This window comes from Biomphalaria glabrata, chromosome 18, assembly GCF_947242115.1.
Source record: "Biomphalaria glabrata chromosome 18, xgBioGlab47.1, whole genome shotgun sequence".
Taxonomy (NCBI): Eukaryota; Metazoa; Mollusca; class Gastropoda; family Planorbidae; genus Biomphalaria; species Biomphalaria glabrata.
The window spans coordinates 12,924,984-12,948,156 of NC_074728.1; the positions used below are offsets into that span (position 1 = coordinate 12,924,984).

The 23,173-nt window shown below is 35.1% G+C and overlaps 1 protein-coding gene across 1 annotated transcript; it reads right to left on the reverse strand.

Annotated features, from left to right (window-relative positions):
* Positions 1–7,399: 7,399 nt before the first annotated feature.
* Positions 7,400–21,250, reverse strand: LOC106054738 (serine/threonine-protein phosphatase 6 regulatory ankyrin repeat subunit C-like). The gene is made up of 8 exons (XM_056017156.1): positions 20,974–21,250; positions 17,893–17,973; positions 16,586–16,706; positions 15,450–15,617; positions 13,855–13,968; positions 13,586–13,753; positions 12,628–12,776; positions 7,400–11,872 (listed from the first exon to the last, which is right to left on the reverse strand). The coding sequence occupies exons 1-8, from the start codon at positions 21,025–21,027 to the stop codon at positions 11,555–11,557; spliced, it is 1,173 nt and encodes a 390-aa protein (XP_055873131.1). The 5' UTR covers positions 21,028–21,250; the 3' UTR covers positions 7,400–11,554.
* Positions 21,251–23,173: the final 1,923 nt, after the last annotated feature.

A 23,173-nucleotide genomic window follows, 5' to 3' on the forward strand; every position in this document is an offset into this window, starting at 1 on the left:
AGGCAATTATCACCCCAGTGCCCATGGGCCCGGGTTCAAGAATATTTTGATGGGGCCCCTCCCCAATAAGATAAATGTAAAGTGAGACAAAACAATTGAATAATTTATAGGCCTATGTATCGGTACCTTTTATTAAAAGACGCTCCAATGTAAGTGGTGTATCTTTTTATATAAGTAATTAGTAACAATGTCATTACGTTTGATTCAGTTAGGACTCAGGGAAGTAATAGTGCCTTAAAAGTCAATGTTTGCACAATGTCTTAACAGAATTAAATGACTTAAAGATGTTTCAAGTGAATAAAGCAATGTTTTATGAGTTCTACATTCAACACATTTACATTCCTAAAACACTTCTATTAGAAAAGTTTTCAATATTGATACAAACTATAATCTAATTCTACTTCCATCATTTAACTGTAAATAGATCGAACATTTTTCTGGCCTTGTAAGTAGCAAAGTCAGTAACCAGTGCATCTATATCTAAACTTTTGGCTGTTTCTCGTTCAATGGAAAAAACACAATGTGAAGCCAACCTACTCTGTGTCATAGAAATTCTTAAATAATTTTTGATCAATCGAAATTTTGATAGTGACCGCAAAGCTTAACAAATTGATACAGGCAAAGTGAGAAATAAGATGTATGCTGGGACATTGTTTAGAAAATGTAGTGATAAAATGTAATTGTCTATGAAAAAAAAACACAGCCAAATGTAACTGTTTATAATGAAATAAAATAAACTTCAAAATCTCGTACACAGACTTGATTTGTCGTTATGAAAGGTTTCTTTGAAGGATTGCATCTCTGAACAATATTCTATGGCACTATCATCTGGGTCAAATGCGACTAGAAGAATGGTGGCATCATACAACCGTATGTCGTTTGCACTTGAAATGTAACTGGACATTTGCGACTTAAACATGACGACAATATTTTATGTCAATGAACTCTGTCAAGTAATTGTAAAGAAATGACAAAAAGGCTTCTGTTCGAGTCCGAAGATTAATGAGGAGTGCAGTATTCCCCGTGACAACGCAGCCCCGGCTGTGGCCTACGTATTTTGCCACATCCAGCGCAGGCATAACCGTTGTCCGCCGGTGGTCGATTTAGATTTTTTTCACCGTCTACGTCTGTCAAATATATGTCTTCCGCGGCCTCTGTAAGTGACCTCCAGCTGTCTCGTTCTGAGGCCACGTGCAACCAGGTGCATTATTAAATTATTCGTAGCTAATTTCAGTAATTTGATTAACTTTTGATATGACTTGTGTGCATTGAAACCGAAAAATGTCTCCGCTATGACCTCTTATAGTACCGGTATTTTTATCAGCACTGCATCGCCTAACAGGTCTATTATTTCGTTTTGAATCTGTGGGGCTTTGTTTCTATGTCAGATTCATAGCACTTTTGAATAAATCAGGTCAGAGATTTTTGTTTAAATATAATGGTATTAACTTTCTTTAAGAACTATGAACCAAATAGTAAGCATTGGTCAGAGTAAGAAAATATGAAATGATCAATGTAGACATCTCTCTATTTTCTAGATCTTTTTTATAAACCTGCTCTACAATTCGGTTTCGCCATTCATTAGAGTACCGCAAGCACGAAAACTATGTAACATACTTTGACTTTGATGTCTCTTTTGTTTACTTAATATTTAATGATCCTTTTTTTTATTCTGTTGTAAACTGTTTGTACACAATGTGATGAAGACCTTCACTATTACACAGTATCCACTTTGTCGGATCGGATAGGATTTTAAATATGTGTTTACTAAGCTATTATCTCGATATAGATTACAATTCCTAAAATGTATTAAAAAGAAATATAATTTAATATTTTAAATACAGAAAATAAAAGAAACATATTAAGCTTTGAAAAAAAATTGAATAATTATAAGATGTTTCGAAATATTAATCGTGACCATCAGGACTATCCCTATTCTCCTTCTTCTTCTTCTAGACAGCTTTATTGCTTCTGAGCTGTGAGCTCTTTTGCAGACTGTGCCAAGGAAAAAAAGTGTGCTGTTTTCTTCATTTGTTCAGCACTGGCGTACAGGGTGTTGGTTATGTTGGGCTGTAGTGGAAGTAGGGTCTGCCTAAGGTGGATTAGGGAGGGGCATTCAAAGAGGATATGGTTTACGGTTTCAAAGGGGTGGGCGCAGTGTCTGCAAAGGGGGAGTTGTGTGGAGTTTATTTTGTTCAGGTGGTAATTTCATAGTGGTGTGTGTCCTGTTCTTAGTTGGAAAATTGTAGATTGTTCTTTGCGGGGGAGGAAGTTAATAGGCCTACTGTCCAGTTTGTTAGGCGTAGTCATTTCTTTGTATAAGGCTCTGCCTGTGTTTCCTGATGCCCATTGGTTGAGCCACTCCACTTTGTGATTGTTGGCTAACATTGACCTTAGGATGAGGTAGTTAACAGGTCTATCTGGTTGTTCCATAGATGAACCTGCCTTTAATAGCTTATCTGCCTTTTCATTTCCCATGATGCCAATGTGTCCAGGGATCCACTGTAGTGTGATATTGATATTTAATTTCGATATCATCTGATTGATTATCACAATGAGTGTTGTCAACTCTCTTGGGCTGTTTGAGGTGCTGCTGTTAAGTTCTTGCAGAGTAGATTGGGAGTCTGTAAAGACAACAATATCTGATGGTGGTTGCACTCCTTCATATAATTTGTTTTCCACTGTCTGGAGTGCTATGGTAATTGCATTTGACTTGAAAGTTTGAGCAGTAATCGCCACAGGGTGCGCTTATCTCAAAGTGTTTATTTTTAGGGAAGACCAGGAAGGCACCAAGACCAGCATTGGCGGTGGCTTTCAAAGCCAATCCGTCTGTATATATATGGATAGCTGTTTTTTTAAATATAATTTCAATTCTTTCAAGCGTGCCTACTTTGAGCTCCAGTGGATTTGATTCTTTTGTTAAGGTGTTATTTAGTAAATGTGTTTTAAGGGTTGGTTGTTTGTAGTTTAGTCCGGGCGTTATGTTTGAAAATCTGGTAATTTTTTCTCTGTTATTGGGTAGGTGGTGTCTTAGGGCTAGTTCGTCAGTAAGTTGGATCAGAGTCCTTTGCCTACACTCAATCCCTATAGACCTAATTCTTAGTGTTACCCCGCTCCTTTCCTTATTTTTCTGCACAACACATTTTATATATTGAACTCTCCCCTCCCCCTTCCCGTTAATACTAATACTATCAATGGTTTTTGAAGAGATATGAAAAAAAAAAAAGAAGAAAATTAGGGCTAGCCGCTAGCCACAATAAACTTGATGGAAAGCAGTTTCTTACATTAGAGCAATCCAAGCCGCTGGTACATCCACTCTAGCTGTTAAAACACGGGTTCATGTTTTAAAATTGATTTCGTGCAACGTTTTGGATATTTTAAAGGAGCTTTACAGATCCTATATCACACTTTACAAAAGTGCAATTGTTTTTTTTCCTTTAGTGTTATGACTGTTATCCCTAAAGTGGGTCCCAACTGATCATGAGTTATGGGCACAAGTGCAATCGACTCCTTTGCTCGATTGTTTGAACGCCACAGACTGTGGGCCCTTAATGGTCGTGGGCCCGGGTTCATTGAACCCCTTCGCACCATTGATGCTACGCCACTGTATCACCCACTCGTATAATGAGTTTAACAAATTAGAAAAACAAACAAACGAGTGATTGTATTAGAAAATTATTGCATGTATTGCATGTGTGTGTGTGTGTGTGTGGGGTGTTTATACCATAAGCTTACGGTGCAGCTGACCGCACCGAATGACATCGACCCTATAGTGATTCTTGCTGCCTTCCCCTAATTCAAATTCAAGCGATTCCTAGATCAGTGCGTACATCTCCTTCACCCGACGATTTTTTTTTTGGTTATAATCTGGGATATGGATAAAGGTGTGTTATCTTATCTTACTTGTTATGTTATTTTATCTTGTTATGTTATCTTATATTACTTGTTATGCTATTTTATTTTGTTATGTTATTTTATCGTGCTATGTTATTTTATCTTATGTTATTTTGTTATGTTATTTTATTTTGTTATTTTATTTGTTATGTTATTTTATCTTGTTATGTTTTCTTATCTTGTTATGTTATTTTATCTTATGTTATTTTGTTATGTTATTTTATTTTGTTATTTTATTTGTTATGTTATTTTATCTTGTTATGTTTTCTTATCTTGTTATGTTATTTTATCTTATGTTATTTTGTTATGTTATTTTATATTGTTATTTTATCTTGTTATGTTATCTTATCTTGTTATGTTATTTTATCTTATGTTATATTATCTTGTTATGTTATTTTATCTTGTTATGTCATCTTGTGATTATTAGACTTAGTTGTATGACAGCGATATTTACAAACTTTCAGCCAGAGAAAGCAAACTTAACATACTTAAGTCAGGCCCGTCATAGTGAGAGTTCTATTAGAGACATTGCGAGTAGAGTAGGCCTATATTGAACTGGGCGTTGTGTTTACAATTGATAGGTTAAGACCCATTGACGCACGCCAGGTAATATGTGTTCAAAAGCTCGGACCTGATAAGAAGCCAGGCTACAAACCTAAATTTACCTTTAGAACTCCATTTAGTATCGCATTTCAGTACTCAAACCTATCCAAGTGATAAACGTTTCTCGCCTGAATGAACATGTGATAGGGTAATCCCTATATAGGTCTTATCTATATCCTAATTAATCTTGATTCAGTAAGCCTAACTTATAAATGCTCAAAATAATCTTTATAAAAACATCCGACCAAAGGCGTAACCAGGATTTTTTTTTTTTGATATAGGGGGGATCCCCCCCCCGCCATATTTGAATCCCCCCCCCCCATTGGCTAAACTTATAGAATTTTGTGACTGTAGTTTGCTTTAATTTATATTGAAGAGGTGGCTTTTAGCTTCAAATCTCGCTGGAAAGGGGGGGGGGGTTAAACTCAAAACCATCTAGAGGTGTTTTAAAACTCAAAACCCCTCTTGCTACGATCGTAGAGTCTGATGACTGTGTTATGCTTTAGTCTTATATTGAAGAGGTGGGTTAATCGTAAACTCGAAACCCCCTGGCTGCGCTGGGATACCGGTACTAACTTGATGAAAAATGACCTTTGCCCTCTTTAACTAAACCTACGTCTAAGTCGTGTGAAAGTTAAAAAGGGACTATACTCCCAACTTTCACCACACACCGTGACGTGTATCAAATTACGCCAAGATCAACATATGATTTATATAGTGTATCAACTTTTGCTTCATAATGTGTATCGAATCGTCAGGCTTCATGCTGGATATCAACATGCTCCATGGTGTGTATCAGACACATGTTACATGGTTTGAACACCTTGCATGACTTTGACATGGACGCTTAACGTAGGCTATGTATTTCAACAATTCAAAGAAACGCCAGTGATATATTAAGAACAGAATATATATTTAATAAAAGTCATAAGTTCATATCTGTAAATAGCGCCATCAAATGTTGAACTATTAAAATATAGATCTACAACCTATGCAACTGCCTTATACTGTGCCTCTATTAGTCTCAAAACTCCGGCCTCTGACAAGGAACTTCACTCTACCCCAACCAATGAAACAACAACAAACAAACCTAGAATCATTAACTCTTACACCCAAGATTCTATCAAGTGCCATCCACAATACTACACATAAACACAAGTCACCACAGTGTATCAGAGAGATGTTCCATGGTGTGTATTAGACATGTTTCACGATGTGTATCAGACATGTTTCACGATGTGTATCTGAGACATTCCATGGTGTGTATCAGACTTAGACTTACTTAGACTTAGGTCCTCCCGCGCCGTTCGGCGCATTGGGCGGCAAGCTGTCTCCATAAAGATCTGTCACTGGCAATGTCTGAAGCCTCCTCCTACCTGGTGTCCACTGTTCTGAGGTCCTCCATGAAGGTGTGTCGCCAAGTAATACGAGGACGTCCCTGTTTGCGCTTTCCTCGTTTTGGCTTCCATGTTATCGCAACTCTTGGTGTGCGTAATTCATTTTTACGTAGAACATGTCCCGCAAACCTCATGCGACGCTCAGTCACAACCTCACTAAGTGTTCGACTCCCAGTTCGGCATAGGATTTCCTTGTTTGAGATCCGGTCTGTGTAACTGACTCCCAAAATCCGTCTCAGCCATCTCTGTTGAGCCACATTTAGTCTTTTCTCAATTTTGACAGATGACTTCCACGTCTCACATGCATATGTAGCAGTTGGAATGACGATTGTGTTGAGAAGGTGTATTTTTGTCTCGAGTCCAATGGCTTGGCTAGTGTATCAGAGATGTGTATTATAGTGTGTTTCAAAGACATTCCATGGTGTGTATCAGAGATATGCTTTTAAGTGTGTATCGAAGACATGTTCCAAGGTGTGTACTGTGTATAAAAGTGAAGACAATGCAATCTACTTGATTGACTAGATAGCACTTAAGCTAAAATGACCTGATTAACTAATTGGGCTAAGTAAATAACTGGGACTCCTCTTTTAGTAGAATTACAGTAGGGGTACATTTGGATTCGTGTTTTTCAAAACCTCGTGCGATGAAACATAGTATGCTAATATGTCTATGCGGTTTGTGCGTTTCACTGTACATACAAACCTATCTTTGCACAAAGACACAAACCTTCCCTGACATATACATAATACATTGCTATCAAACGATCAGATCTAATAGCATTGATCTTGGTGACACAGCGCCATCTATCCCATCAATAGAACCAGTCTCATTTCCTTCGAAAATCTATTATCTTAATTAATTGGGCCACACTTTCCGATCAGCCGATCCATAAACGCTAGATTGTGGAATTCATGAACACAAACGAGAGTTTCATCTGTTGTGATGCAACATCTGGCGAAAATATAGAACCGTCTAAAGGTAAGGGCGAAACCAGAATTAAAGAGACTTTTTTTTTATTCTTATGGTTTTAGTCTGTGTAAATGTTTTTCGGTTCATTTTAAGAACTTGACTTGAAACAATAAAGTATAAAAATATTTTCATTTCAAAGCTTATAGTAAGTGTAGCTGTATGAATAGTTTGGATTAGTCATGCCATTAAATTTGTAATATTTCTAGATTAATAAATCTGTGCGATTAAAAATATCTTTACCAATTGTTTCTGTTTAGCGTCATTTCCTGCTTTTAGCGTTTCTCACATCATTTACAGTAAACACTTTTTGTTTTTAACCAAGATTCAAGACAGTACGTGTTGTGATAATCCAAGTGTGAGACTCCAAAAGTGTAGCTTAATCCATGAGTATCAGTGATACACAGGAGCAGCCTTTTCAAACTCCCATCATTAGGTCTATCTTTTGTTTCCTTTAAGACATAAAAGAACAACAACCCATGCCATTAGAATCTCAACACACATTGTGGAGAGGAGGAAATGATGAGACAACACGAAAACACTTTTGGTGATCACTAGATCTACATTTAGTGGAGTTCTAGTCAGTGATAAAATCTTCATCAAAGAAAATTATCACAATTGTCGAATTGTTAACATACACAAAAGGTGTAAAAATAAATATTGACATAGTGAAATAGAAAAATTAATATACAGTTTCATAGTTGACATCAATAACTCCACATGCCAATAGCTAAGTCATTAGTGCAACATTGTATGTATGGTAACAACTGAACTCTTGGTTTAAACTTAGCAATATAACTGTGGCTCACTAGACTTTTACTATGTTAAAATTCTTTAAATACCGGTATATAAATATATTTTTTACTTTGAACATTTAAAAAGAACTTTACATTTGAAATTAGAAATTTATTTCCTATTGTGTTTTCTTAACAAAACATGGGATTAGAAATCATAGTCAATGCTAGATTTGATTTGACTAAATAATAACAATAAAATTAACATTTGCACAAACTAATGTTGTCTTTAAAAAGTGTTAAGAAGCAACTTAAGTAAGGGGAAGCAACATGTCTGGGTAACATGGCCATTGATATGACAATGGAAACAAAAATGTCACATGGATACACAAGAGGTTGCAAGTTTCATACATATGTAGATCTATTGCATAAAGCTATGTTAGGGCATCAAGGTTATATACAAACAATGTGCTGATAAACCAAAGCAGTTGACACATCAAATGTAAGAGAACAATCAACAGACATCAACGAACAAACAATGCCAATCACACCATCCAGCCAAATAACCAGCAGACACATCCAATTGAAGAGACCAATCAACAGACATCAACGAACAAACAATGCCAATCACACCATCCAGCCAAATAACCAGCAGACACATCCAATTGAAGAGACCAATCAACAGACATCAACCAGCAAACAATGCCAATCACACCATCCAGCCAAATAACAGTACCGGACATTGGCATACTAACTAGTACTGGACATCCAAACACAGAAATGTCACAGAGAACCAGTAAATGCACTAAATAGACACTCTAGTTCTAACTCCAATTAGTTAAATGAAATCCAACCACCTGCCTGTGAACATTACAACCTGCATGGCAATCACACCACCCCAGCAGAAATAGTAACAATTAATTACACTAATCAGAACACTATTTGTGTTTTATTTTCATAACAGCAAATAATATTATTTACAACAAATGGCCAAACTAAAACAGGTGCACACCCATATGAATGTTTGCAAATGGGTAGAAATACCTGTTCATTCAGATCAAAGTCTAGCAACCATTTTATAAAACTAGACAAAAGTACAGCAAGTGCAATCTCTTTTAGTTTCTCACAGGGATGTACATTAAGCAAATACATCAGACAAAAAAAAAACAATTCTCTTCCTTGCTAGAGACTCACAACATCTGCAAAGGTTTTTGTTCAGGCTGATACATGAGGTGAGACTCAAACATATGTTACATTAAAAAATAAAATAAAGAAATCTTTCAACTATGAAAAAGATCACATTGTATTTCTCTATGCAAGGACTTAGGGACACTTGACCGGTGGTTTTGGGGGGAGGGGGGGGAGGGGGCAAAATCATTGTACTGGTCAAAGAGGAGAAAAAGTCTAGTTGATGGATATTTTCAAATAAATAAGCTGAATACAGCTGGTAAAGTACAAAACAGAATTAAGTAACAAAAAAAAAATTGATGAAAGGGTAAAAGAAATTAAATGTTTTGCATAAGTCTGTGAATGATCTTAAACAATTAGTTCTCAACATTTTCACAATACTCTTTTGTAATGAAATAAATCCTGATTTACTAATTTTACCAAGTATCAAATATCAATTTCAGCTAAGTAAGCACAATGATAAAGATTTGATATCAAAGTAAATTGTGAAAAATCTGATGAGGCTCACTTACTCCAAATACTGATTATATCAGCAAAAAAGGGCAGCAAAGATTACGACTACTAAGAAAACTGTCCTCGTTTAATGTTAGCAAAAAGGCCTTGGCTATGTTTTATCACGCTCACATCTGCAATATTTTAAGTTTCAATATCACTGCCTGGTATGGCAATCTGAGCATTAAAAATAAAAATAAACTTAATAGAATCCTAAATGCTGCTGGCAAAATCATTGGCAAAAAACAAACCCCATTTGGGCAGTTGTTTGAGACAAACATCTATAAAAAAGCTAACAAGATCCTCGAAATAAAGAATCACCCTTTGTGTCAGGATTTTGTGATTTTACCATCACAAAAGAGATACAAGACACCGATAGCAAAGACAAACAGACACAAACACTCTTTTGTTCCCCTGGCAATCAAATCATTAAATAAGAACAATCTGGTATAAACTTTGTCACATGTAAATTATGAGTGAGTCTGGTGTGAATGTACACTTTGGTTTTTTATAGTTATAATGTTTTTTGTTTGGTGTAATGCACAAATTGTAAGACAAATTTCCTTACGGATAATAAAGATTATTATTATTATTATTAAAAACCCCATCAACAGTGAAAGTAACCCAAATGTTCAGCACTCACAAAATCTCATCTTTTGTTTGATAGGTTTCAGGTGTTCAGAAGTGCAAAATATTACTTATAGGCTACACACCCTGCAGGACAGTACAGTATGACAGCAAGCTTGGAACTGGGGACTACTATGATGACAGTCTGCAGTGCACATCACATGACCAGGTTGCCAAACATGTCACCAAACATCTTATTATGAATCTCAAATCAAAAACATACTTTTTCTGTAACAGTTTTACTTCTTACTTGCTTTGTTATAGACGTTTTGGACAATCCTTCAGAAATGAAGACTATTCCTTCAGAAATAAAGACCATTCCTTCAGAAATAAAGACTATTCCTTCAGAAATGAAGACTATTCCTTCAGAAATAAAGACTATTCCTAGCCAAACCCTCCATCAGGATAGCAGGGGATGAAGGTAGACACATTTCAAACTCAAGACCATCATAACAACATTATAAGGCTCATGCCACATGACCAGGCAATCAAATTATTATAGCTCAAGATATGAAAAATATAATAAATTATAAAAACAACATTTTTCTAAGGACCAAAAGTTCAATAATTATTTTTTTTTACAAACATATCCACAACTTAGACCAACTGGTCTTCATCAACATAAATGTTCATTAATGTACTACAAAGTATAACAACTATAAAATTTATTTATAAGACAATTTTACCTATTAAAAAAAAAATTCCCTTATGGATAATGACTATACACAATACAAATAATATTTTCTTTAGTGTCAATATTAAAAAATTAGTAGGCTAATTAAAAAAAAATGCAATGACCTGACATTATCAATACTTTTTAAGAACATAATGAAAGCCAAATTTACATTTAACCATGCATTTCATTTCAACTCATAAATAGATCTGGCATAGTTCAAGATTTGTGCTTCATCTGTTTAACTAAGGCAATGATACAATCTTGAAACATTTTAAACATTAAATGTATCCTTCAATGCATATAAAATAAAATCACATTTCAAATTGATTACTGTATTTCCAATTTTTGATTTGAAGTTTATAATAAGCTAACAAAAACAACAACAAATTAGACTGAAATAAAAGATAATAAAAAAATAATCAACAAAAACAAGTCACGTGAAGAACTAATATTTTTTGAAAAAAAAAAAAAAAAAAATGTGCCAAGCACTTCTAAAAAAATGTGTCTGTATCTAAATCTATTAAAAGAAAACAAATATTAAGTTTTCATTGCAAATTGCTAAAAACTATTTTGGGCATTTTTTTTTTTTTTTTAATTTTTTTTTTATAGCAAGATTGTTTAACCACCTTAAAAAATCCTTTGGCTTTTGGACAATGTTCCAATGCCCTGTATTTTAGAGATAAGTTTCATGGACAATGTTCCAATGCTTTGTATTTTAGAGATAAGTTTCATGGACAATGTTCCAATGCCCTATATTTTAGAGATAAGTTTCATGGACAATGTTCCAATGCCCTGTATTGTAAAGTTTCATGGACAATGGGATCAAACAATTCTTAAGGTGGAGTCTACACTGAGTGTATAATGCAACACAACTGCTGTCTCACACAAGTCTGTCATGGCTTATGCTCAAGACATAAGAACGTTGGATGATAACAGCATCTACCAACACTTTGTGAAGGACATTCACACATAACTCATCAAACACTACAAATATATTCTTTCATTTTATCAGGCAGGGGAAGTAGTTCTGTTTGGATCAAGACATAGTTACCTAGACATTGTCTTAAACAAAGCTTGCTCATCTGAAGCAGAGATGGCACTGTTTTTAAGCAGGTTTCTAACTCAGCCTGCAGGCTGCTTGTGTCAATTTCTGTCTCTGCTTCTCTGATCTTGTCCAGGCAGATCTGTAAATTTTGCCTTGGTATAACCGCATGAGACTCTTTGATCAGTTCTGCTAGATTGTTAAAATCTGGAGCATTGAAGGGTGTGCGAAAAGTTCTGCGGTTGAGTATATTCTATAGATACCAAAGAAAACAAATAAGAGATGATTATCAATATGCAATCCACAGAAAAGTTGAAAAAACTATCAAAGGATTTTAGCCTGTCCAACCTTCACTTATTTAGAGTAGAATGATGATTAAGATGATGGGCTCATAATGTGACTTGCTCAGAATTTTAAAGGTGAAAACTTTAAGACAGTACTATAAGGAACACAATTTAAGACAACAAAATAGATATCATACCAAGCATTGAATGTGGGAGGTGTGGCTGAGTGAGATAAACAGCTTGGAGCATATTTAGGGAGTTCAAGTTCAAATTACAATTTGGTCTGAGTTGTGTTTGCTAAGCGACTAAAGGCAGTATGGAAACTAACACCCCCCCCTCTTCAAAGGTCCACAAAAATGATAGACTCAAAGTGCACTGAGCATGCTATAGTGTGAAAGATGGACTATACAAAAGTAATTCAGACAAGAAAAGGAAAAAAAAAACCTGGAGAGGAAGAGAAAAGAAAAGATTAACTAGGTACTTGTCTAGACCCCCCCCCCCCCTCCAAAAAAAAATAAATTATATGGTTATATTCAATATTTCCTACCTTTATCCCCTGCAACCACTTACCAATTAGTAAAATACATAGAAGACATATCAAAAAAGTTAACACTAATGATGTTGTATAACCAAATGAAAATAAATACAAATCTATATATACTTAAAGATACTTTCAACTTTATGAAACAGTTTTAAAAAAAAAAAGAATGTTATTTGGACTCACATCAATTTCATTCATGACTTTATCAATCTGCAAGATGGCACCACCAGCTAACAATGCTTTAGCTGTCAGCAGTTTTGAACACTCTTCATCAGATTCAGTGGCTGGAGCCTGCAGCAAGACCAAGAGCTCACAACTTAGTGGGTTGAGACCTGTGGAACTCAAGGAAATACATTTAAAATAGCAACTAACTCACAAATTAAAACTTCAGTAGATCTGACCTAGAACTACTTAACATACTACTAGACAAATGTTTTTTTTTCACATCTATTTTATTAAAAGAATAGATAACAATAGAAAAATAAAAAATATGTGTATGATTTTAAATAAAAATATATGCAGTTCCCTTTTCAACAATTAAAGAACTACTCAAGTTCCCTCCAAAACCTAGGAATCACTGGGATAAGTAAACCTATCTCTGGTAAGCCAATGCGTATAAAAGATATGTGATGGGCATGGCCACATACTTTTCCCAGCAAATACCAGGTGCCCATTAGATCTAGTTGATTTAAGTAGATACAGAAAGAGATTGCTAGATTCAAGATTGTTACAAGCTAATTTGGCAAGATGTTTAGCCTAGCTTGAACTTTGTTTACAATTTTAACATTTCAACTAGCATAATGCCATTTACTTGTGTATTTTCTAATCATGTCAAGAAGTCTAAAATAAGCTCAGAAAATTATGTGATGTCACTACACCTGTGTTGAAATCTCAGAAAACTATAAAAGGAAAAGTTAGCAAAAAGATAAGGTTGTTCATCTGGTCAGCTTAATCTATGACATTTAAATTTAAAGTGTATTTCATGGATACAGCTATTGTTGAATTTATTTAAAAGTGCTTTTAAATTCAATTTGTGGATTATCTTCTGTCATTCATTCATTACAAAATTTGTGTTCTTAGTTACAGCTATTTAAAAAAAAAAATGTCTTTGTCTTAACTGTGCACATATAAAAACAATTACCATTGGTGTCCAACATATTGGCAGACAAGCCATGACTCAACATCTTACTGACTAACAAATGTCTATGCTGACTGGCTACTAGTTTCTTCATGAGAGAGAATCTATCCTCTACCATCCACACTTCAGTACGAGTGGGGAAGTGATGGGGACTAGTCAAAATATGGAGAACTGCAGGAAATACAAAGAAATATTAATCCATCAGTTGAAAGTGTAATTCTATTTTTTTTCTCTCTCTTTTGTTCTATGTTGAAGCTAAGAAAAGATCTCACCTGACTGTCTGTGATTATTAGTACAAGAAACTATGGCTCCAGCTTCTAATAACTTGTCAACAATTTGGCAAGTACTTCTTCTGTTCACTTTACATGCAGTCAGTAATGGAGTCTCTAAAACAGGAGCAATAAAAAAGAGACTTGTGTTGTTTTTTATAAAACAATGTAAATGATATCAATCAATCATTTGTCATTTTGAGATTGTATTGTAACTAGGTAAAGAGAGTTTTAATTGTTTTTTCCATATCAAATTATATAGATTTGAAAAATATTACAAAACCATTGTAAAAAAAATAAAAAGAAGTACATTATTTTTTTGTTAAACCCATGAAAGGGACGTCCACATATAACTTGACACCCCAGAGGAAAGAGGCTGCAGACGCTGCCAGTAAGGAGACAGCTTGCTACTCCATGCATGGCATGGGAGGATACAATTTAAGTCTAAGTAAAATCCATGGTAACCATCAATATATAGCTATATGTTTATCATTAATGAAAATAATATTTTAAAAATGTCAATTATATAATTTTTTTTTAGCCATTTCTAAAACCATGTTTTATTAATTTTGTATCTTTTATTTCTTCTGATTGAATAATAGATTAATAATTGCTGATTATTTTCAAAATAAGAATGATTCTTGTGCATGCTGCTTCACTCAGATGACCCAGCTATGATGTAAAAGTTAGTAACCATTGTCTCTCAATTGCGGTTGATTTATGAACAAAATATTAATTAAAAAGATGACAATCTATTCCACTAAAATAGTTAAGTTATACATTATTTTTTAAAATATATCATTTTATTTATACATATATTGATTTTATTAAAACATTTCTCAAAATTGATAGTTGTTTGAAGTTCATCCAACTAGGATATATGTGAAGCTTTTGGTTGAATTGTCAAAGTAAAATACCTTAATTGTGGATTACTGAACTGAATATATTTTATTTACATGAAATAATTATGCACAGAACTTTTTATTATTCAACAATAATTGTAATGATAAGTTTCTAGACCTCATAAAAATTAATAGTCTCAAGAAACTATGTAGTCAAAAGTTTATGTGGGGGGCATGGTGGCTGAGTGATTAAGTGCTAGGCTTTCGAACCTGGAGTCCTGGGTTTGAATCTTAGTGATGACTGGGGATTTTAAATTTTTGGATTTTTAGGGTGCCCTGAGTCAACCCAACCCTAATGGGTACTGACTTTAGTTGGGGAAAGTAAAAACGGTTGGTGTTTGTGCTGGCCACATGACACCCTGCTCATTAACCATTGGCCAAAGAAACTAATGTTCTTAACATCACCTGTCCTAAAGATTGCAAGGTCTGAAAAGGAAACTTTCAAAAGTTAAGTTCTATAAGGCTGAAGATGTAAAGATAATCTTTTCTGATGCCAACTATCAACCTCCTTTACTTTCCCCAACTAATGTCAGCTGCCCATTATAGTTGGGTGGACTCATGGCATACTAAAAATCCTGATTAAAAATTCTAGTCTTCACTAGGTTTTGGTTCCAAGACCTCTCAGCCAATGGCTTTACCAATCAGCCACTATGCCATCAAGGTCACAATTTACAAAAAGCTATATTTCATGTTTACCTTCATAGTTATCAATGATATTGACATCAGCCCCAGCTTGTACTAAAAGCTCCACAGTGGCTGCATTGCCATGGAGACACGCCAGGTGAAGTGGTGTACATCCAATACTATCTTGAGCATTGGGGTTGGCACCAAAGAACAAGAGTACACCCACTATTTTTTCACTTGCTGTGAGAAGGAAAAAGAAACAGAGTCATCAGTAAATGTCAACATGATCTTTTTGTCTACAGCTAAAAAATACAACATGGATAGGTAATTCTAAAATATGTTAGAGACTATTTGAATAAAAAACCAGGTCAAAATTGAGTTTTTATTTTTATAATTCTTTTAAGACCTAATATGTCGCATGCAATAATAAGTGTTATTATAGGCCACCTTAGAGTGGAAATTTGACTGAAAAGACTAAAAAAAAAACAATAATATTGTCACTACTGCAGATGCTTCCAGAAGTATAGATGTTGCAAGACATCAATATAAAGTGTAGAGGAAGTTAGAAAAAACTGTCAATTTAGGAATAATGACTGGACCAGACCAATGTTTTTTTGGACATTCCATGGTCTAGAGGTTAAGTTGGCTTAGTGCGTTATCGCTAGGCAGCGTTGTCGTTTCCAGGGTCACTGGCTCGAGCCTTGGTCGGCGCAGTCCCTTATTTTTATCGCATTTATTTCACTACTTTCTCGCATTTAAAAACTTGGTCCCTGGTGCTGCTGTTTATTTATGTTTTCTGTATTAAATAGCATCATTGTAGACATAGTTCAAGTTCTCACTTTATAGCCTGAGTTACTGTGTTTTTATTTCAAACCTGCATCACATTCAAGTTGCTCATCTCTAACATTTAGTTGCTGTGATAAAACTCTGATAATCATTTATCAATTTCTATTTGATAGGTTGTGGAAACACCTAAATATTAATAATGAGTTGTTTTTTTTTTACAATCAAAACTAAATGGAAGTCATTTCTGAGAAGTATAAACGTCATGTTTTATCACAACAGGCTTTTAGAGTTGTAAAAAAAAAGTCAGAAGCCTACTGTAAAGGTCAATGTTAATTTTGGAACTTTGAGCAATTTAGGGTCCAAAGCCTTGAGATGTTTTTCTGTCAATCAAATTTTTTTTGAAAGATAAAAAGTTAACTGACCTGGATCTTCTGATGCCAAATGTAATGGTGTTTGTCTGTTTAAAGAGTTCTTGAAGAAATTTGGATCCACTCCCTTGTTTAACATTGTGCGAATTTTTTGTACAGAGTGGCTCTTTACAGCCTGGAAATAAATACATCATTTTATTTGATTCAAACAGAAGCATATAAAAAGACATGCCTGTAAAATAATTTCCAAAAAAGTTTTTAGCTATTTGCAATGAACACTTAATATTTGTTTTCTTTTAATAGTTTTAGAAACAGACACATTTTTTTTAGAAAACAATCCATATTTTCGATGGTCTTAGATGACCCCTGGCAAATCGTCAATAGGCCCCTAAGGGGGGCAGGACCCACAGGTTGAGAACTCCTGCACTATGCCAATACAAGTCTATATCTTACTATGTGGGCTTGGAAATATCTGAGTACGTTAATGTTCTATTATTTGTCTTTCTTCTGTTGAACATTTTTTAAGACTTTTTAATTTTGATATACAAGTAAAGAATGAAATACTTGAGAAGAAAAATAAAACATTAACAGGTAAGTATCTAGACCAATATATAAGAAAAGGAGGGAAGACCTGGAGTCTAAAGATATCAACACACAACACAGGTGGCTGTCTGATTGGGTTATATGCACTTCAGACTCTCAGTACATTAGTTCCGAGTTCAAACAATGCTTGTGAAGGGGGTTTAGGATAAGCATGTAATAAACTTCCTTTCTTAAAGAACTCCCAAATGTGTAAAACATAGAAAATGTAAAGAAATAAAGGATCTTATTAAATGTCAAGCTATATATAGTTATTAGTCTACAAAGTGACTCCATAGATAATTATATTTTCCCAAAATAAGTAAAAATAATTTTATTAATCAATTTAATTAAACACTCTATATAAATTACATAATTGTATGGTACCGGTATTAAAGATGAACATTTTTGTTTACCCTCTGTAAGTCATGTCATTATGAGGCTAAAATGGCTTAGAGAGCATCATCTTCACAGCTTCTATATTATACTATAGAATGCTTAGTAAATCTTGTGAGGGCTTTTCATTAGATACACAAACAATTCCAAATGAAACCTTACAAAAAGATACCAATATAAACACAAATCAGTAAGAATTTCAGGCAGCAAATTATTGAGAGAAATAGATGAAACAGAAACACATAGTCTTAGATACAGAGAAGGCATGTTGCTCATCTTTACAGCCATTCATATTTGAACCCACACAAAACTTTCAATGCCCAACACACAGACAAATATGAATGGGCTGGAGTGACTATTTAATAAAAGTAGCAAGTTTGACTGACCTGCATTAACTCATATTCATCTTCAGTTAGTCCCCACATGATCTTGGATTTGTATTTATAATACTCCTCTGGATCTTCTTCCTGTTAGAAAACAGGGTCAATTAAACTAACCATAAAATATATAATAAATATTATCAAAATCATTAAAAACACTCAAACACATAAAAAAGACTAAAAATCAAACTATTTAACACTATCTAAACAATATCTAAGTCTATTTCTCTCATATTTTATCTGTAGTGCTGTGTGGGTGCCAACATTTGACCATAGCTCAAGCCCAGGCTCTTATATTGTCCTTCTATATGAGATGAGCCATATAGTAGTCTTACAAATACAAAATATATGAAAATTCAAACATCGCACTAATTTTCTGTGCATCAAATTTGGAAAATTAATTTCAATAAGCCCATGTAGAACTTAAATTTTGGAAAAATTAAAAATAATTGTATGAGATAATTCTTAGATTGGAAATTGAAGCAAGTCTTGTCTAGTTCTAGTTTTCTTTCCTCATTAACCATGTGTTTGTATAAAAAGTGTTATTATGTTTAGAAGTAAAGAGAATATTATTAGCAATGTTAATGAACACCGTTTGATCACAAATAAGGCATGATTGTTAGTCATTAAAATTGATGAAAAAGTACTTCATGTCCCCTCAACTTTAAAAAAACCAAGACATTCTGAATCAACTCTGTTATTTATTGCTTCTGGGTTCACTATGGGGTCTTAGAGTTTAAGTTTACATTTTTTCACAAGGTCCTCAGGGCTAGCAAAGATCTTCCTTCAGGGAACAGTCCAGTAAAAAGAAGAGGCAGACAGAGAAAGCAATTGGAAGACATCATCAAATAAGGGACAAACCTGTCAATGAATACAATTTTATCCAAGGCAAAGGACAGAAAGACGGTTGACAGATCTGGTGTAGTGTACTAAATGATAAGTGAAGGTATAGGGGAAAATAATTTTGTGATATAAAAAAAAAAAGCATAACTAATATTATCAAATTGCACGAGCTTGGGGGGTTTAGAGGTTAAATCCCCCCTTCATAAAAAAAAAATCGAAGGAAAACTATTTACCAAATCTTATTAATGACTCTCAACTCAGCAAGAGACATTTGAGGGCAACACAGATTGTTGTGGTCACTGACTCAAAATCTGTACTACAGGCTTTGCAAAGCCCTGGACCATGCCCCCCCCCCCCCCAATATTTACACTGTCATCATGGCCTCGCACAACATAAAGCAGCACTATGGCACCCCTGTAATAATGCAGTAGGTACTGAGTCCCATAGGTGTGACTGGCAACACTATTGCAGACTCCTTGGCCCACCAGGGAGGGCGAATTCCACCAACTAAACAGGCTGTAAGTTTTCATCATACCCTGACTATAATTCAAAAAACAGAAATGGAAAAGTGGTTTTAGTGCTGGCACAAGTCCCAAAAAGCCTGTGGAGTGTGGGAGTGCATGAAGCGCCCTGACCGCACTTTCCTGTGGAGGAGGCTGTCCAGGCCTAAGCAAGCTATTACAGGCCACTGTCCTGTTGGCTCATATTTCTCACGGCTATGGCCAAATTTCGATTCACAGTGCCCCCACTGTGGGGAAGAAGAGGAAACCGTGCCTCATATTCTGTTTGACTGCCCCAGACTTGATGATCTCTGGGAGACCAAAAATTCTCGACCTGTATGGTGACATATACGCACTACGCAAGACAGCAGGGTTTCTTTCCAGGGCTTTTGCAAGAGAGGATTTAAACCTCTCAAGCCCTCACTCAAATGGAGTTTGATGATGATTAATGTCACCAAAGTGGTGGGGGTTGAAGTTAAAAAGCCCCTGCCAATTAAAAAAAAAAGCATGTTTTGAGGTTAAAACACCTCTCTATAAAAAAACTAGTCACCAATTCCAAGAGAGTAGCCAAGGGGGTTTTGAGGTTAAAAACTCCCCATTCAAAAAAAAATTAAAGCAAAACTAGTTACCAAATTCCAAAAGCCTATTCAAGGGGAACTACTACCCCAAATAAAACATTTCACACATTGATCTGTTTTTCTACTAGTAGCTGGGCTCCTCATTAATAAAGTGCAGTGAATAGCAGATTTGATATTTGACCAGCAATTTTTGTCAGAAGAATAGTAGGATATTGCACCATAGACTTCTAAGAAAATGCATTTTTTACATTAGACCAAATACAAAAATAATGCTCCCCTAAATGAGAAGTTTGGATTTAGGGGGGCGCCACTTGTTAAAATCTGAGAAACACTGTTACTGGTTATGATCATCAGCAGGCTAGGTCAAAATGTAGATGATCTAAATCTATCAAGACAAGATAAGTCTAATCAAGACCTGGATTCTAGAGCTAGGATCAAAATTCTAAATGATAGATCTAGAATCTAGATCTATAACTATTTGATAAGTATAAATATCTCTCTATGGCACTCTATGGACAACGGGCCCTACCTTCTTTTTTTTTTTTTTGGGGGGGGGGGGGGGTCAACTCATTGTAATGGTCAGTAAATTCTTAGTAATTCTAGTATCATTTCATGTCCCCATCTCTCACACATGCAACAAAAACGTTATGGTATGATTTTATGATCCGAAGTTAGTGTTAACCAGTTAAATTAAAAATGATCTCTTGACTTTCTTGACTTCTCAATTCAATGATTATTCAATATTGAAATATTTTAAAGTTAAAGGCTCTATAGTGACTATAGTATAGTATAGTCTATTATTCAATATTAAGTATATTATAATATTTTGCATTTCTAGATCTAGTCTATAGACTAGACTGTCACTAGACTAGACTCTAGAGTCTAGAGACTATACTCAATCTACTCTAGGACTAAATTATTAATTATTATAAACTTTATAACAGTTAAATTTTAACTTTAAATACTGGACTCTATTAATCTAGATCTAGACTAGATCTACTACTACTACTGAGTACTAGACTCTATAAGTATATTTATATTTTATATTATTATTATATTTATAGTGAATAATAGTGAATAGTGTCTAACATTATTAGACCTAGATCTAGTAACATTATTTTAAATACTAAAAAAAGTAAAATTAAAATAGACAAGACATCACATACGTGAAGGTTTTCTAAAACATATTGTTTTGTCTTTTTCCACAAATTTCGTGGCATTTTCTTTATAATCCAGATTAATTAGAGACTAAAGTCTAAATCTAGAAATAGATCTAGAATCTAGAGTCTATAATATCTTCAACTGAAAACAATAGACCTAGCCTAGCTGGATATCTAGATCTAGATAGATTAGATCCAGCTCTATAAATATATATTTAGTAAATCACCGATTGCGACGCTGTAAGCATTGCGTACAGTCACAGTAATATTATCCATAACTTATTTATTTCTGTAGTTATTGCGAGACTACTTTATCAGTATTGTTCAGGCATCAGTTTTTTACATTTCTCTTTTCCTTTCGGTTTCCCCTATATAACAATGTTCAGTAAAAGGTCAAAACTTGCATGAAAGGGAATTTCCATTGGATTGTTTCCGGAAAAACGAGAATAGGTCCGGACTTAAGGCGATTTTTATATCTCATTTGATATTAACAAAGAAGACCCACATATAACATATATATATATAGGCATGAAAACATCTGCATTTCATAGCCAGCAATGGTTATGCTTGCCCCTGGATGTGGCAAACTATATAGGTCACAGCTGGGGCTGCGTAGCCACGGGAAATACTGCATTCCTCATTAATCTTCGTACTCGAAGACAAGCCTTATAGATCTAGTCCATTGAACTAAATAGAATAAATAGGGTTGTACGCAATCGTTTCTTATATGTTTTACTATGTATGTACATATATTAAACATAAATGAATGACAGCACCAGGGACCAAGTTTTTAAGAGAGAAAGTAGTGAATTAAAATGCTACGAAAATAAGGGCATGTGCCGACCGAGGCTCGAACCTGTGACACTGGATTCGACACCACCGCCTAGCGATAATGCACCAAGCGAAACTAGCCTCTAGACCATCGGAATGTCCAAAAAAACATTCTTCTGATCCAGAGTCATTTCGCCCGTATGCAAATTACCACCCCAGTGGTCAAAGGTCACAAGCTCCAGCTAGCCCCTCCCCCACCCTCGCAGCATCCGTTCACTAACAACTTCGATAGAGCCGACACAGACAGCCGTTAGGCATGTATTAGACAAACGATGGCTCTATCTAATTGTTTATCTCTCACAAAGACAAGTGGACAACATAAACACATTACATATAGAAGCTTCAGTGGGTACGAGCAATAATGCTGTAAACGTAAATGTAAACATAGAGTTGAAGCTAGGTGCTGAAACAAATGATACATACATATATTAAACATAAATGAATGACAGCACCAGGGACCAAGTTTTTAAGAGAGAAAGTAGTGAATTAAAATGCTACGAAAATAAGGGCATGTGCCGACCGAGGCTCGAACCTGTGACACTGGATTCGACACCACCGCCTAGCGATAATGCACCAAGCGAAACTAGCCTCTAGACCATCGGAATGTCCAAAAAAACATTCTTCTGATCCAGAGTCATTTCGCCCGTATGCAAATTACCACCCCAGTGGTCAAAGGTCACAAGCTCCAGCTAGCCCCTCCCCCACCCTCGCAGCATCCGTTCACTAACAACTTCGATAGAGCCGACACAGACAGCCGTTAGGCATGTATTAGACAAACGATGGCTCTATCTAATTGTTTATCTCTCACAAAGACAAGTGGACAACATAAACACATTACATATAGAAGCTTCAGTGGGTACGAGCAATAATGCTGTAAACGTAAATGTAAACATAGAGTTGAAGCTAGGTGCTGAAACAAATGATACATACATATATTAAACATAAATGAATGACAGCACCAGGGACCAAGTTTTTAAGAGAGAAAGTAGTGAATTAAAATGCTACGAAAATAAGGGCATGTGCCGACCGAGGCTCGAACCTGTGACACTGGATTCGACACCACCGCCTAGCGATAATGCACCAAGCGAAACTAGCCTCTAGACCATCGGAATGTCCAAAAAAACATTCTTCTGATCCAGAGTCATTTCGCCCGTATGCAAATTACCACCCCAGTGGTCAAAGGTCACAAGCTCCAGCTAGCCCCTCCCCCACCCTCGCAGCATCCGTTCACTAACAACTTCGATAGAGCCGACACAGACAGCCGTTAGGCATGTATTAGACAAACGATGGCTCTATCTAATTGTTTATCTCTCACAAAGACAAGTGGACAACATAAACACATTACATATAGAAGCTTCAGTGGGTACGAGCAATA

Bases quoted from the DNA above. Each gene is read 5' to 3' on its own strand.
- LOC106054738 (XM_056017156.1), bottom strand. From the start codon at position 21,027: ATGCCACGAAATTTGTGGAAAAAGACAAAACAATATGTTTTAGAAAAC. The intron at 16,707-17,892 runs GTCAGTCAAACT...ATTTATTTCCAG, and splicing joins ATGAATATGAGTTAATGCAG to GCTGTAAAGAGCCACTCTGT. The intron at 13,969-15,449 runs GTAAACATGAAA...CTCCTGTTTTAG, and splicing joins TATCATTGATAACTATGAAG to AGACTCCATTACTGACTGCA.